This window comes from Triticum aestivum, chromosome 6B, assembly GCF_018294505.1.
Source record: "Triticum aestivum cultivar Chinese Spring chromosome 6B, IWGSC CS RefSeq v2.1, whole genome shotgun sequence".
NCBI classification, from domain to species: Eukaryota; Viridiplantae; Streptophyta; class Magnoliopsida; order Poales; family Poaceae; genus Triticum; species Triticum aestivum.
Window position 1 is genome coordinate 729,125,411 of NC_057810.1, and position 17,583 is coordinate 729,142,993.

Here is a 17,583-nt window from a genome sequence, read left to right on the forward strand (position 1 = left end):
AAGTAGCCACAAGTACCACCAACAAGGGGAGGCCATGCCCATGGAAGCTATCAAATGAGATCATTAGGCTATTGGATCTAGTGGATCCGGCCTATAGTGGTGGCCGGGAACCAACTCCACGACCACCACCCACCCACGAGTAGTTGTGCCAACATGACGCTGTGATAGTAGCCCGCCTCACACGCACGCACGACAAGGGTTGCGCCTCCACCAAGCAGGCCACGACTGGCCGAGACAGGGGGAGTCCACAGGGGGTGAGATCAGTACCTCGTTGCCGCCTAAGAGAGAGGGAGCATGCCCGGGTAACACGGGAAGTGAAGGAGGTGGATGAGGTGCCTCACCGCCACCATGGGCCGGCTACAGGCTATCGTCGGCAGCGCTAAGGGGAAGGAAAGTGAAGGAGGAGTTGGTTCGTGCGACGGCGGCATTCGTGCCATGAGTCACAGGAGCGACCCATGAGACGTGAGCAGAAACTTATTTCTAATATACTAAACACAGTTGCACATATGATTGTACTTCCGATTTCCGTATATCTTCTTTTCTGAACTTAGGCCGGAAATGGTAATGAAAATCAGCATGTTAAAAAAAACAAAATCGGGTTATACTAAATAAGTTTTTCTTGTGTCTGTCCTTTATCCACAAAAAATCTTGTTTGTGTGCAATAATGGCAAATCTGATTCATAAAAAGCGGCCATACATTCCAACGCCGTCATTATCCCGATGAAGGAGCGCCCATTTCATCTAGCAATGTTGCAATGTCATAGAATTTAGGTTTTGGAGAGCATCCTCCATATTCCATCTACTTCCTCCATGGATCTGCTTCCTCGATGGTGCCAATACATGCATGGTGATGCATTCAAATATGTCGTTAGTTTTCAATTGGAAGGGCAATATTAGCTTCTCCATCAGCTTCGGAAATGCGAGGAGTCAGCCACTGGTGGCAAATCGATCAAATGTGAACAGATAAAAAGAAGGAAAACAAGGAGCCGTTAATTGGCAGATGAAAGGAGAGAGCTAGATGTCCAGGTAGAAGAAGAGGATAAAGGGCGATCTATACATAGATCCCTTATTCCACGAGATGTATAGACGGATCCTCTATTTAGAGGGCCTTCCGTGGGATAAAATTACCGCTTGCTACTTCCAGTTACAGGAAATGACACAACTGCCAATATTTTATTTCAAGGGGGTGTACTGAAGGATAACCCTGAACCCTAACCCCAAAAGACAATACCCCCACAAAACAATATCTTCTCCGACGACATAGCTATATAGATATAGATACCCAATCCAACACTTTGAGCACCCCACAAGAAATCCAGTCAACATGGGCACATTACAGTTACTGGGCAACCATCCTTCCTCAATTGGAAGTTCTTAGGCAAACATTATTCGATTAAAAAGTTCACAACAAAATGCACAGGGAAGTGAAAGAACTACACTCCCAGATTCATCTTGTCGTCATGCGCTCCATTTGCAGCTTCACTGTTTGGGGCAGCCTCCGTATCCCCCATCTCAACATCTGCCACAGAATAGCTGCGGCTGCTAGTAGGTGCGTCTAGTAAGGGAGCAAGCGCCTTTTCAGATGGCCCTCCTTGATCTGGTGGAATGGGAACCGCACCCCCGGTCACCGTGTCAGTGTTGACACTCATCATCTTGTGTGGCTTTTGGGAATTCTGGTGCATTGGTCGACGGCATACCTTGCTCAGTGAAACACACTCCTATCACATGAAAAGAAATGCCAAAATAAATTATTTGGTATAAACATCATAAAACAAACTAAACTCGTTATGCTTTCTTTTTCATTTGACTACATATAATAAGATAACTAGCCTAGAACAAAAAAAAGATAGTGTCTTACACTATTCTTCCCCATCAATCTTACGTGAACATTCATATTTCTTTTGTTCGGTCATAAAAAAATGCAGATTGGAAATGAAATCACATGGAAATTTTGAAGTAAGTTTGGTTGCCTACAGAAACTACTCATTTATATTAGAACTAAGTTATAGATGGTGTAGAGAATGTGATTGGAAAAGAAATCACATGGAAATCATGGGTAGAGAAAGGTCGTAGAGAATGTGATGGTCAGCTAGTCCTTTATAGATGTCCAGGCACGTTATAAATCATATAGGGATGAATGTCTGATTTGGCAACTCCGGTCGTAGTCGAAAAAAATCCATTTCTATTGTCAGGCCAACAGCCCTATAACAGAACTGAAGCTTCAGGACCCAAGCCTCAATTAATTCTGATATCCAACCATGGTGTAACAATGGAACCAGAGTAAATGCATGAACACTCAACAGTGTAGACAGAAGGAGAATTACCTCAGAGTGATCATGATCATGACAAACAAGAAACCTGCAGCGGCACCCCCTTACGTCATGCCTGCGCCTTTGAACTTGAAGAATTTGCGCATCAAAATAGCGGGCCTTGCCTTCCTGTTCAATTCAGCACAGAAATCAACTTGAGTAAATGATAACACTACATTATGAAACAGCTAAATCAACTTTCCCTCACTGTGTTATTTACACCCAGTGACCAAAAATCCTTACTCTACTTTGAGTATATAATACAGTCTTGAAAGAGCAGTAAAGTCATGCACATTTCCTCTCAATGCTCTAATTTATCGGCATACCGGTGTTTGCGCGCAATTACCAACATGAGGATTTATTGGACAACCTTATTTGATGAAAGTTGGTTTATCCACTTTATAAATGACCAGAGATAGGCTACAGCCTTCATTTTGAAAAACAAAAAAAAAGCTTTCAGTGCTCAATTTAATAATAAAGTAGTAATAAAATTCATTGGATAAATTCACAGCCAATTTTAGAATAAAATACAGTTTACTCGAAAGTATGACATAATAAAATGCATTGCTTTTATGGCCGTTTTCCCATTCGCGCCTCGACCAATAAATAGCCAAATAAATGGTGTCAGTTGGACCAAGTGGTATCACAGTGATCTAATATTTAGTATGATTACCAAGAATATGGAAAGACACATGAAACACATGTTGTGGTTAGATGTCTTTTGTAATCCAGTATATAGAGCGTATAAAATACATGCAGTACTGAAACTTACAATTCTTAAAAATTATTAAAGTAAAGCCGTTTAGTAAGTGTTGTCAACCACAATAGTTTGAAAACTCTCAAACTGGAATCATACCTTTTATAAGTATATACAAACAAGAAATAAAGCCTATATAAACTGCAGAACATTAAATGTCAGCAAGGAACATCGATCTCTTTGTCATGTGCACACAATCAAAACGAAAACTTTTTTTTGCGGAAAAGTCAAACGAAAACTTTTAAAGACTCTTGGCAGGTGAAATCCAAACCACATACCCATCACTACTCTATCATACGCCAACAAGTAACAGAAAGAAACTAACCGTTGAATAATAGGTTAACGAGCAGAATTTTCAGGTGCATAACAAAAGGAAAATGGAGAAGCTGTCAGGCATTGGATACATATTGTGTGGCTCAAATTAACTAGCTTAGTATTCCGAAGGGCAACATAATTTTTCATGAAGACATGAATTATCAAGTTGTGAGATGCTAACTTTCCTAGTCAGGTGAAAAGAAGTCGTTTAAGATGGCTACCTTAAAACAAAGAATGAGATCACCAGGCAGCACCGCAACACATTGAAGAGAACGCAGTCTCACACATTTCTGAACATCAACCCATTCATCCTCCTCGGGTCCAAACCAAGTAAATCGAACTAGTACTTCCTGAAACAAAATAAATAAATAAGTGCAGGCACAGTTGGCATAATGGACACATATTGAACCCGCTGTGGAGAGTGACTGAACACTAGAGGAACATGGGTATTGAATATTTCTCGAACATGATCAAGGCTAGTTTCACCCTTAACTATGAAAAGAAGCGCAAATCACTCCTAACCACATGTATCACTTAGGACTGGAAGGTTTGTGCAAGTCCGCACCAGCCCATTGGTGTCCGTCAAACACGTTTGCCTTCTGCGCTTGCTACATGATGCAAACTTCTTTCCGTATTATGGCGGTGACTTCTTCCTTTGGTGTGTGTGGAGGCAACTAAGACTCCAAAACAGGACTACTACTGCTGTTGTGATTCTCCATAGATAACTCGAAGAAAGAAGTACCTGAATTATGGCAAATCGTTCAACTTAGGCAGACACATCAACAAAGTTTTGGCATCATGTGGATGACAGCATTAGAATGATCAGTTAGTTAATTTGGAAATTAACACAGCATGGATGTTAGTTAATTTGCAAATTAACACAGCCTGGATGCATATGCTTTACAGTTTGAATATGTACGAGTCTGGGTCTGCAATTTGTGCCTGGCTATTAATTGAAAAAGAAACTCTTATATATTGGTACTGAATGTTGTTGCTAGCTTGCTGCACATTTGTTGTATTACATATATTGGTACTATTTCTCTTGCATCTTTCATTAAAGAAATGTACAATACAAGAACGTAGCTAGCTAGGCACTTTGTCTCATAGATGCCCCTCCTTGTGGCTGGCTGCACGGAAGAGGAGCAGCCAGGACTTGATTATGATGACAAAGTCCTGTGGCGCTGGGAAGACCAGAAGTTAACTTAATAATCCATTTTGGAGGAGACTACTGTGCGATGGCTCTCGTTAGGGCCACGCAATTGATGATCGGATCATGACATCATGATCATGACAAACAATGCTTGGTGAAGTGGTGCAGATTGTGTTGCGTGTTAGGATGCTATTGCAAGTTCGCACCATATAAAAAATCAAATATTTTTTCTATGCTGACTATAGATCATGAGATTGGTAGGATGGGTAAGTGGGGTTCCATGGTGGCAATGCAGCTGAATGCGCTCGGTACATTTCCAAGCTGGCATGAAAACCACCATTGCAGTTTGATTCGCTTCAATTTCTACAGTTCAAGGACGATAATTGAAGGGGGTGAACTAACTTTTTCCTTTCTGAAACTCAGACATGTCTACAGAGCTATATAATCATTGAAAGAAACATTCAATTTATATTTTGTTTTACACGACAAAACAGAGAGATTGTGAAAGCAAGTTTTATACACCAATTACCTTTCCATGTAAGCCTATAGTTGCAAATACACAAGGTTGTTAAAGTCTCCTTAACTGTTCAGTGCTTATTAGTACTATCTTGTGTTGTTAAAGACTCCCAAACATATAAAAATAAGCCAGGTGTTCAAAATGTTTTAACATCAATACTGTCACCAACTATAAAAAGACAAGAAACGGAATCATCTCTACCTTTAGTGCTAGCTAAGTGCTTGAATAAAGAATGGCAGAAATGAATTTACTAACATCAATCCTACTTAACAAAAAGTTTTATGGTCATTACCGGGTCCCTCGTTTCAGTGAACCTGTGGGACAGAAAGGCAGCAACATCGTACCTGTAACAACAAGAATTGGTCAAGCATGTAAAACTGAAAGGTTCACCCAAGTATCCCTCCCACCTCACACAGACCCACCCACACTCACGTGGAAAATTATATCACATACACAAAAACAGACCACATGTGACATGAAATGACATGAAAGAGGAAATGATGAAATATGTATATATCTTCATACCATGCTCCATTCCTAGCCGACTTTGCTTCAAACTGGACCTGGCCACCATCCGAAGAAATATTCCCTGATTGGTAATGGCAATATCAGTAAACAATAATCAACTTGATACACTATATGCATTTGGTCGGTTACAAAACTAAAATCTTCTAAACGACAAACAGGAAAATTCTGTCATGTGGCCTAGAGTTATGAATAAAAGTAAAGGGCGCACAAAGCACGTGTCTGGCAATTGCAAAAACGAGTCTCAACGGCTGGGACAGTGCGACGACAAACTTTGACGGGCCCACAAAAACAAAGAACTACATGCTAGGCTATAAAGTCCCAGAACCTGCCAACATTAACTTGAGTTGAAATTTTTGCCTGCTGTTCTGAATAAAAGTAATAGGCGCAGAAACAACCACGTGTCCTGCAATATCCCAAATTCAGTGGCTTCAAGGCCAGAGGCAATGGACCGGAATATTTTGATGTGCCCACAAAAAAGTACAGGCTAGGCTAAGTCGCCAAAATTAACTCGATTGCCACTTTTTGTCTGCAGTTGTGCATAAATCTAATATGCGCATGAACCACATGTCCTGCAATTGCCGAAATAGGCGTCAACAGGTGAGACAGCACAACAACAAGCTTCCTGACATGCAAAACCTTGTAACAACATGCCCTAGACACCGAGAGAGGGACCCCTGCACCCAACGGGTGAGGTTATGCAGAACTTCTGCAGCACGAAAGCTTTGCCAACGGACCATCATGTATCATCGTAGCAACTTAAGATCAGCCCAATTAAGTACATGGTAAGGAAATAAAGAGCTTATTAAGTTAAGATGGGGATTCCAGCAGCACCAAAGTAGGATCCGGCCACTGGGTGGTGTTCCTCGTCAACTGGGGTTAGCATCATCTTCCTGGCCCGCTGGGACTGCGCGGACCTCCGGTTATGGAACCAATTCCTCACCTGCGACCACCCAACACAAACCCACACGTATAGATCCAAGTAAGGAAATAGCTAGGGTGGAAGCGGATCTTGGGCAACCCACGGGGAGGGAAAAGCTATTAGTACCTGATTGTACTGGACGGGGACCTTGCCGTTGCCGGAGCGGTCCGGCGAGGCGTTGAAGTGATCGATGAGGCCCTGAATGACAGGACGCTTGGGCATGGCGTCGATCTCATTGAGGACCTCCTCCATCTTGGCGACCTCGGCATGGGTGAACCGGAACACGAGCCTTGGCGGCTCCCCCGTCATACTTCCCCTGGCTGCCGCACCTGCCTACGCGGTGAGATGAACAGAGTCGTCGGAGATGGAGATGGAGATGAAGATAGAGAGGAGGGAGGAGAAGCTGGATCTACGTTACCAGTTGTGTGTCACCAGCGGCTGTGTCCAGTTGGAGATGAAGAGGGGTGATGCAGCCCCTTTTGGCACTCCTCCTCACACGCACGCAACCTACTTTTGCAATTAATGTAGTGCAATTCATTACATTAATTCCCCAGGATAAAACAAATACTGGGCGTGCTAATTCCGGTCAGAATTTGTGCAAGTCCAGCCCCAGACAGTGACTCCAGTTTACCTACCCAATGACCCCGTTCCTGCCAGGTGTTTTTGGGTCCAATTTTGTACGACAAATATTAGCATGCTCCTTCTTACCTCCCCTTTTCATATGAAAAGTAACTGTACATAATAGATCTAAGCCATTGATTTAATTAAATAATGGCCTGATTAATTCTTACCTTCTTACCTCTAATGTGAAAAGAGGGGGTAAGAGGGAGCATGTTATAATTACTAATGTTGTACGGGTAGGTTCAGTAGAGCCGACCGAGTCAGTAGGTTGCTTCTGCGTATACTGAGCTTACCAAAACAATGTCATCATATTCGTCATCAAATGAATTTGGTCAAAGTTAAAAAATGTCTTTTCAAAAACTAATACACCTTATATTTTGGAACCCATGGAGTATCTGGTTTGGTGAGTTAGGGAGATGATTGACTGTGTTTTATTTTTATCTATCATTATACTAGAATGTTTTGATTGGGCCTTTTGCAGTGTGATTCTTAGTTATATTCTAATCAGCACATGCTTATGTTGGCGCGGTAGATCCTCGCTCTCGCTCAACACCGCTCTCGCTCTCCCCTCGTGTCGCCCCCGCGCGGCGACCGGGGAAAACCCTAGCTAGCCGCCGTCGGTCCCCAGCCTTCCCTCACCCTCCCTCGCCGTCGCCTTGGGGATCGGCCGGGCAAAGCCCGACCGGATCCGGCGGCGGCGGGGCTTTCTTCGGTCTCCCGCGTGTGGTGGCCGGCGCGGCGGGTCCTCCTGTGGCCGGAGCGCGGCACGGACGCCGGGCGGTGCGACGTGGCGATGTGTTTGTGTTGGTGGGCGCTAGCGGCCTCTCCAGGCTTCAGGCGACGGGGGTGGTGCTGGTGGTGCGTGTGGGGGGCAGCTGCGTCGGTAGGGGGCTTCATGCAGATCTGCGTGGCGGCTTCCTGGCGCGGCGAGTGTCGTGGGCGGCGCGGTTGCAGCATGAGTGGGGCTGTTGCTGGCCAGCGGGTGGTGACGGCTTGTCCGGATCCGCCCCTGTCACTGCGGGCTATGGGCGGACCTCTCGCCGTGGCGTGATGGTGAGGGGGCGGCGTGACAACAGTGGAGGTGGGCGGCCCTCGTCTAGTCGGGCCCTTCCGGCTAGACGGTGGCGCTCGGCGCGGGAGGACCTCTCTGATGGGCTACCTCGGCTGCGGCGGCGGGTCGATTTGGTTTCCCTCATCGATGGGTGCGCGTTTGTGGATGGCCTCGCAGAGAGATGTGCCTGCTTCCATGGTGGGGCGAAAAGGGGGTGCTCGCGGGGGAGATTGGTAGGAGGGATGGCTGGCCTCGATGCGGTCGCGCCACCTGTCGCCGGCACTTTTGCCGGTCCGGATGCGTCCGCTCCTCCTCCTCCCCCTTTCCTCGTGTTTGGCGGGGAGCTCGGTTGGAGGGATGGGTGGCCTCGATGCAGTTGCGTCACCTGTCGCTGGCACGCGGTGTGCCGGTCCGGATTCGTCCGCTCCCCTTTCTCCCCCGTTCCTCGGCCGCGGGTGGGTTGGCGCAGATCTACCAGCGGAGCATCTACGGGTGGTTCTGTCAGTCGAGGGCCGTCAGTTGGTCCAAAGCCAGGGCCTTTGTGTAGGTCTCGGGGTTGTCTGGTTGCAGGGCGGCGGCTCTGGCCATGGGAGGCGTGGCGTTTATGGGCGGAGCATGCGTCTCAGGTGCAGGCGGGCAACCATGGCCTCGCGGGTGGCGTGTTTGCGGGTGGTTGACGGAGTTAGGGTGTGATGGTGGGATGTGAGCGACGGGGTACACCACTTGCCCAGTCCTTTGACTAGCTGACGATGGCGGCGGCCGTTATCACCGTACCCTTCCTGAAGGCTCCGTCGCGGTGCTCCCACTCATGTCGTCTTTCTCCGGGTGAAAACCTGATCTTCCCGGATCGGGCGGTGTCGACTATCCTAGGTCGTAACCTTCTTGGAGGCACCACTTTTGAGGCCTAGCTTCGATGTTGTCTGATTCACCTCTCTATTGTTGTTGGTGGGGTGGTGTGTCGGTGCCCGGCACCTTTGTATCTTGCCTTGGGTGTGTGCGTTGTTCGGTCTCTCAGATGTATTCGGTGATGTTTGCTTTATAATATAAAGCAGGGGGAAACCATTTTTTGGTTATAGTGGCCCTACAGTATCGCATGTTTTCGCTTCTTTTTTCTAGGTGGGAAAGGGGTGCACGAGATTGATATGTTTTAAAAAATTGGTTGATGCTGATTGATTTAAAAAAATCATTAACCTGGTAAAAATGTGAACCAAATCCAAATTTGAATACGTTAATCAAATGGGGGAGCTTCAAAATTAAGAAGCATAGAGAACAAAAAGAATAGAACAAGAAGAAATTGTTGACCCGGTTAAAATGGAGTGACCCAATTCTAAATTGGAGACCTCAATTGAATATGAGGCCTCAAAAATTAGGAAGCCTAGCGTATTAGATATGGTTAGTGTAGGACTAAACCAACTATAAAAAGTGAGGTCAGCCATGATGTCATCTTACGACATGAGGTCAGCAATCATGTCATCTAGGGCATGACATAAGCAATGAGGTTGATGGCTCGTGTGTGCGTCAGTTTTTCCCCGAAGAGGAAGGGTTGATGCAGCACAGCTACGATAGGTATTTCCCTGAGTGATGAAACCAAGGTTATCGAACCAGTAGGAAAACCAAGCAACACTATGTAAACGTTACCTGCACACAAAGAACAAATACTTGCAACCCGACGCGTAAGCCCTCTCGGGTAAAAGATAAATTTGTTTGTATGATTTTCGATAAATAGATCTCTCGATAAAAAAATAAAAAAAAATGAAGAAAGAATGCAGCAAGGTATTTTTGGTTTTTTAGAATTATAGATCTTAAAATAAAAGCACATAAAAGTAGATCTCAAAGCAAATATGATAAAGAATAGACTCGGGGGCCGTAGATTTCACTAGTGGCTTCTCTCGAGAAAATAACATACCAGGGGTAAACAAATTAATGTTGGGCAATTGATAGAACCTCAAATAGTTATGATGATATCCAGAAAATGATTATTATATAGGCATCACGTTCAAGATTAGTAGACCGACTCTTGCCTGCATGTGAGTTATGCCACACCGAATCCAAGAGATTTGTCCTTCCATTGTATGGCACGACAAGGGATCTTCTTGCCTCAGGTAAATAGGAAGTTTGCATCTCCTTCTAGTGTGTAGAAACGGTTCTAATCTGACATCTCTTGAAATAGGCTTTCGGCTTGCTATATAGATAAAGCAACGGTCCAAACTACCAACATCCAACAGTGTACTCATAAAAATGGCTGGGGCAACAGCACAATCATGCCCAAAGAAAAAAAATAGAACAAACACCACCTAGTGGCTGCTGCCAAGCAGCCCTACAAAACCGACAGTCAATGCGCCGTAACCAGAAGCGCATCCATCATGAGACCGAGGTGATCACGATCACACTACCTCGAGACCAGGAACCAGTGCTGTAAAAAGGCAAGAAATTTGAAGATGGAGTCAGACGCTTGCCTCGGGATGACCTTCTCGATCACCAACTTGTTATGAGTCATCCATAGTTTCCAAGACAATCCCGCAAATATAAGCCAAAATAAGCGTCGGTGCCGTGTACACTGTGTAGCCTTATACTATACGAACTCCGCAAGGCTAAGGGCCTCCAATTCAGGCCCCAGTGCTTCGCAGACGTACGTCCAAAGTACCTGTGCCGCCGTGCAAGAGAGCAGGATATGTGTCCCTGTCTCTAGTACCGCACAAAGGGGGCACTGGCCATCACTCGGGCCGTCCCGCTTCAGGACCTTAGTCCCCGAAGGGAGGCGATCACGAAGTTACAGCCACACAAAGATCTTAATCTTCAATTGTAAAGGGGCTTTCCACAAGGGAGAAAGGCAAGGGGTGCTCGGAGACTCGCATAGAGCATGGTATGCCATGCGCACCGAAAACTCTGCGGTCGGAGATAGCCACCGAAAACTCCTCCTCCGACGCCATAATTGTACCTATCCGGATGCCCCCACACATCATAGGATGTCTACAGGCCCCACCAACATGCATGCCTCATTTGACTATGTTGTCGTCCACCCAAGATCCCTCAGCAGCTAGGTACCCTTCACCCCCGTGCTGACGACGTCCATAGCTTACACCACGCTCGGTAGGTGTTTGGTTAAATGTCGTTCAAACTTTGTGTCTTAACTTCTTGTTGTTTTCTAGAGTAAGCACGATGGTGGGGTACTCGGTGGTGAAGGAAGATGAGTTGATGTGGAATGTGTGGTTGGTCGTATTTGCAGACTTTGTATGTAGAAAATCAAGGGGTAGAATCATTTGGCAGCGTGTGCTGGTTCGTTTCATGCACGCACTACGACATGCACATCATCTATTTGAATTTGATATCGCGTAGATGGTACATCATGCGTAATTTGGCCATGAAGTATTGCGGTGTGGTTGCATGATTGGAGACATTGTGCCCATCTTCAACCATGGAAATCGTAAGTTTTGCTTCCTGTTGCTCCATATGTTGGTTAATTCATTCATCCACTCAATCTTCCTCTACAAGTTGTATGGACTACACGCGCTGTGGACATGTACTGCAGGACCGAGGGCAGGCCATTCATGCACATAGATTGTTGGATGAAGCTCAAGGGACAGTATGTGGGAAGACATGTGTCGGTTCCGACTCTAGTATCTCTTAATTTGGAATCGATGAATCCGAACAACTTGTTGAACATCCGGTTTGTGTAAGAACACATGTGCCTAGCTGTCTTGTTCGGTGTGCGTGTTGATGTACGTGCCCTCTAGCTGTGCCCTTAATCTGGATTGGCTGATCATTTCACTTGGCATGAAAAACACGTCAGGATGTCAATCCCTTTTCTGAAAATTATTTGATGCTCAGTAGACATGTTTTATAGGTGATCCATTCTAGTGCAAATACATAGACCCCTCGGTCCTATTTACGGGTCAGTTTCAAAGTAAAGTTGCACAATACCATTTGGACATAAGCATCAATTCCCTAACTTTCCAACAATACAAGATTGTATTCAGTTCCATCAAGACCAGTCCTCTTCAAAGGTACACTTCACATCCAAATTTCCTTGGTGCAACGTTTATGTATAGATGCAACTTGAAAACCACTCTTTTTTACGAAAAAATAATGGGAAACCCATACGATATGATTTTCATTAAAGGAGGAAGATAGAAGAATCCAGGTCTTTACATATTTACATATTGCATTGTGGTCAGATTACCATGCTAATCTCCAGCGGCTGATGCGGTGTCTCGCTAAGAAGTTGCATCCTACCCCTTTGTCCCAGCAGCCATGGAGTGTTTGTGTCCCAATGGCGTACAACAAGGTGGGAAACTTCTTCAACTCCAGTGTGGCACATCATCATCCAGCAGCACATCAAGCTGATCCTCGGTTGTGCCGTAGTGAAGATCATGGAAGGCCTGCGTGTGGTGCTGTCGTTCGGGTACGTGATTTGGCCGATTGGCTTCGTGTTCTCCGATGACACGGCTCCCATGGCGCTTGTGCATTGGACTGCTGATCTGGTGTCGGTATTGGTGTGCCTTGTCATGGTCACCGAAAGGTTCTCATGAGAACTACCCTCTCTAGATCCGGTGGTTGATTTCGGCATGGAGATGCAAACTATGGATGATAGTTTGACGCAGAGGGATGGTGGTGCAGCAGCGGCAGACACATATCGCATGTAGCTGCGGACATCGTGGAAAAGTGGGGGCGACAACACATAAGTAATGTCGATGGTATGATGATGCTACTCGAGCACCTAGTCTCGAGTTCGATGGTGAAACCAAATTGGTCTGACCTATGTTGGTTATACCTGGCAGTGGTGATGTTTCTATATTGTTACTTTGTTGAAGGCATTGCTCGGATATGCTCGGACTGATTCTTCGGGGTGAAAACCTAGGTTCCAGCCTGTGTGGTTGAATCCTGTGATGCGGCGATTGTACATCGCTCCCTTCCTGAAGGCGTTGAAGAACCTCGTCATTCATGTGGTGTCATAACATGGTTGGTGCGGATATGGTCTTTGTTATAGTTTGCCAATCGTAGATCTGATTGCTTTGTTTTTTTTGCTCTCACCTACTGAAAGCACAAGTGCTCCCTGGGTGATTTTGGTAGTTAATGACAACATATCTCTTGTTGGACTAATACTTCTACCTAGTATATTTCAGATAAGTTCAACGTTGGAGTGGCATGGACAAGAGGATGTGGAACCCCTTCAAGATTCTAAGGAAAAACATTGGCAGAAGCTCAAGACTCTACATTTTCAGTTTAGTGGTCCAAGATCACATTGAGTCCATAGGAAAGCCAATACTATTAAAAGGGGATGAGGTGTTGCTTAATGGCTTGCTTGCTCAAAGTGCTTAGTGATAGGCTCCAAAGATCTCAACCACTTTCTCATATTCACATATGTCCTAAACCTAAAATACAAACTCGGCCCAACCGATTTGATCTATCCGGCGCCACCGAGTTCATTTGACATTGTCACTGCCAAACTCTAATCAGTTTGGTCTCACTGATGGGATCTTGGTCTCACCGAGATGGGCTTGCAAACTTCCTATTCCCTGTTGCAACAATTTCGATCCCATCGAGTTTGTGCAATCGGTCTCACCGAGTTTGTGTAATCGGTCAAACCGAGTTGAGATTTTTCCCTAACCCTTGCACATCGGTCCCATCAAGTTGACCTTGTTGGTCCCACCGAAAACTCCAACATTCACATTTTGACCTAAATCGGTCTGACCGAGTTTTACCATTCGGTCTCACCGAGTTTGGGAATCTGTGTGTAACGGCAAGATGTGTGGAGGCTATATATATATCCGTCCACCCATTTTTCATTCGTGAAGAGAGCCATCAGAACGTGCCTACACTTCCACCATTTATTTTCTGAGAGAGAACCACCTACTCATGTTTTGAGACCAAGACATTCCATTCCAACCACAAGAATCTTGATCTCTAGCCTTCCCCAAGTTGCTTTCCACTCAAATCATCTTTCCACCATAGCCAAATCTGTGATAGAGAGAGAGTTGAGTGTTGGGGAGACTATCATTTGAAGCACAAGAGCAAGGAGTTCATCATCAACACACCATCTATTACCTTTTGGAGAGTGGTGTTTCCTAGATTGGTTAGGTGTCACTGGGGAGCCTCCATTAGATTGTGGAGTTGAACCAAGAAGTTTGTAAGGGCAAGGAGATCGCCTACTTCGTGAAAATCTAGCCAAGTGAGGCAAGTCCTTCGTGGGTGATGTACATGGTGGGATAGACAAGGTTTCTTCTTCGTGGAACCTTCGTGGGTGGAGCCCTCCATGGACCCGCGCAACGGTTACCCTTCGTGGGTTGAAATCTCCACCAACATGGATGTACGATAGCACCACCTATCGGAACCACACCAAAAATCTCCGTGTCTCCAATTGCATTTGCACACTCCAATCCCATCCCTTTACTTTCTTGCAAGTTGCATGCTTTACTTTCCGCTGCTCATATACTCTTTGCATGCTTGCTTGAATTGTATTGTGAATGCTTGAATTGTGCTTATTTCCAACCTAAACTTGAAAAACTTAAAAACTGCTATCTTTACTTATTGAGGGTCTAATCACCACCCTCTAGACACCTCTTCTTGATCCTTTCAATTGGTATCAGAGCTTTGTTCTCCATTGCTTTGGTTTAATCACCATTGGAGGAAGATGGATGAGTCTATGTTGGGGAGTCTTAGACGTGGAGTGTCGATGCTTGATGGAGAGTTCTATAGTAAGTGGAAAAATGAGATGCTTGGAATTTTTCATGAATATCACTTGAACAAGTACATTACTACTCCTTGTGAACGCCTTGTTGACCCCTTGCATCCTACCCATGATGAGTCTCTTGACATGCTTCACAATCTTAGAACTATCAGTCTTATCACTAGAGGTTTGCCTAGAAATTTGATTTGTCACTTGCCAACTCTTGATTGTGCTTATACTATATGGAGATTTCTTGAGGAACGATTTCCAAACTATTCCTTGAAAAACTTAGATGAGATTCTTCATAAGTCTATTGCTTTGAATAAGATGAATCCCAATGATCCTAAGTTTGGAGATTGTTTATTTGAGCTTCATGACCTTATGCGTGCCAAAGGAGATGTTGGAATTATTAGCAATATCATTTCCGAAGCTATTAGAATTCATAGAGATGAACATTCATATATCTAATGAATCACTCTCTCTAGGAAATGATCATTTGAAATACGATGTTGAACATGGGTACTATGATGAGGATGATGATAGTGATCTTGATCTTGAAGAGTCTATGAGACAGTTTGGTCTTATGGTTAACCTTCGCGGCTACATGGCTGGAGGAAAGGAATGGGTCCTTGATAGTGGATGTACTGATCACATGACAAGAGACAAGGATATGTTTCGTGGGCTTGATGAAAACGATGGCCCTCAAAACTATATCACTTTCGGTGATAACTCAAAGGGTAAGGTGGTTGGCCTTGGTAAGGTGGCCATCTCACATGAGAGCTCCATACAAAATGTTATGCTCGTTGAATCTCTTGGCTATAATTTACTTTCTGTATCTAAACTAGCCAATTTCGGATTCAATGTCCTATTTACTGAAGTAGATTGCCAAGTGTTCCAAAGAGATAATCATAAAATGGCATTTACCGGTAACGTAGAGGTGATCTATACATTGTTGATTTCACTAAAAAAGGCTCAACCTAGAACTTGCTTAATTGCTAAATCCTCTAAAGGCTGGTTGTGGCATAGACGGTTAGGTCATGTGGGCATGCGAAATCTTGAAAAGCTTATTAAAGGTTATCATATCCTTGGTGTTAAAGATGTTATCTTTGACAAGGATAGACTTTGCAGTGATTGCCAAGTAGGAAAACGGGTTGGAGGAAGCCACCCCGTGAAGAACATCATGACCACGAGGAGACCAGTCGAGCTACTTCACATGGATCTTTTTGGTCGCAATGCCTACAAGAGTCTCGGTGGTAACTCGTTTGGATTGGTCATTGTTGATGATTTTTCAAGATTTACGTGGGTGTTCTTTCTCTATGATAAATCGCAGGAACTTCGCTAGGAAGGCCCAAAATCAATTTGAAGTGAAGATCAAGACGGTTTGCAGCAACAATGGAACGGAGTGCAAGAATGCCAATGTGGACACCTTTCTTGATGAAGAAGGGATTTCACATGAGTTCTCGGCTATGTACACACCTCAACAAAATGGAGTTGTTGAGAGGAAGAACTGGATGCTCATCAAAATAGCAAGAACGATGCTTGATGAGTACAAGATGCCAAAACACTTTTGGGCAGAAGCGGTTGAGACAGCTTGTCATGCAATGAATCATCTATATATTCACAAGCTACTCGGCAAGACGGCATACGAGCTTCTCACCGGTACACTACTAGGGAAAACCCTAGTAGTAGTGCTTGTTTTGTAGCTAGCAGTAGCGCTTGTACAAGCGCTACCACTAAGGCGCTATAGCTAACTGTTAGCAGTAGCGCTGGAGTGCCAGCACTACTGCTATACCAAGTTAGCAGTAGCGCTTGCTTTGGGAAAGTGCTACGGATAATATAAAGTAGCAGTAGCGTTTGTTTAGAAAAGCACTGCTGCTAAGTTTTCATGTATTTTTGAAAATATAGCTATTTTTCGTTGTGGTTTTATATACAGTACTTTCATCATATGATTTTATGACCATGATTAGTTATTATATATAACAGTGGGTAAAATGAACGTGGTGTAGATTCAAGTGGAGGCAACATGTGGTTCATGTCGAAAGTACTAGTAATCCAAACTTGATCTAGTTTGGATTAGTAGTACTTTCGATGTGCACCACATGCTGCCTCCACTTGAATCTATTCCACGTTCATTTTCACCTACTGATATATATATAATAGCTCATCATGCTCATATAACAACTTAGCATCATGCATCATCGATCATAATAATAAATAACTCATCATTGGTATCATAATAACAAGTCCTAGCTACTCATCATCATCGATCATACAACTTCTACTCGATACCACATCATGCATCATCACATTCATCTAGGCAATCCTACTTAGTTGTTCTTAGCACATGATCATGAGTATTAGCTAGGACCTACTACCTTCTCTTAGGTAAAATAGCATAAAACAAGATAGGCCCTGACTCTCCATTATGGAGAATGGAAATTATCCTGTCTCTAATTCTTGCCCTTCGCCTAATGTTGCTTCCAAGTAGCTCCCTATGAGTGACCATACATTTTTTTCCAATCTTTGATTGTCATGTCTTCATTGGTTTTAGAAATCCGATATGAACAGGTGTGATTCATAGGATGACTTGGCCGTATATTCAAAACATCAAGGCGACCTTTCTGAAACATCATATGAGGCACACACTCCTGCGGGATTATCTGTTGAAAAACATAGTAATAACTTCGTAGTTAGCAATGTAGTTAAATTATAGAAGAATTTATGCGAAAGATGCACAGATGTCATAATA

The 17,583-nt window shown here is 44.4% G+C and overlaps 1 protein-coding gene and 1 pseudogene across 1 annotated transcript; one reads left to right on the forward strand and one right to left on the reverse strand.

The window, feature by feature from the left end:
• Positions 1-1,248: 1,248 nt before the first annotated feature.
• LOC123135270 (protein SAWADEE HOMEODOMAIN HOMOLOG 2) lies at positions 1,249-6,932 on the reverse strand. Its single transcript, XM_044554325.1, has 8 exons — positions 6,914-6,932; positions 6,622-6,828; positions 6,408-6,516; positions 5,574-5,637; positions 5,341-5,392; positions 3,603-3,731; positions 2,325-2,438; positions 1,249-1,718 (listed from the first exon to the last, which is right to left on the reverse strand). Exons 2-8 carry the CDS (start codon positions 6,802-6,804, stop codon positions 1,434-1,436), a joined length of 936 nt encoding a protein of 311 aa, XP_044410260.1. The 5' UTR covers positions 6,805-6,828; positions 6,914-6,932; the 3' UTR covers positions 1,249-1,433.
• A 1,334-nt stretch (positions 6,933-8,266) lies between these two features.
• On the forward strand, positions 8,267-8,873 carry LOC123135891 (uncharacterized; annotated as a pseudogene).
• Positions 8,874-17,583: the final 8,710 nt, after the last annotated feature.

What these genes read in the sequence shown, in the direction of transcription:
- LOC123135270 (XM_044554325.1), bottom strand. Translation starts at nt 6,804, where the DNA reads ATGACGGGGGAGCCGCCAAGGCTCGTGTTCCGGTTCACCCATGCCGAG. An exon ending in AGTGGCCGGATCCTACTTTG is followed by an intron (nt 5,638 to 6,407) that starts GTGCTGCTGGAA and finishes ATTACCAATCAG; the next exon opens with GGAATATTTCTTCGGATGGT. An exon ending in TCGGCTAGGAATGGAGCATG is followed by an intron (nt 5,393 to 5,573) that starts GTATGAAGATAT and finishes TTGTTGTTACAG; the next exon opens with GTACGATGTTGCTGCCTTTC.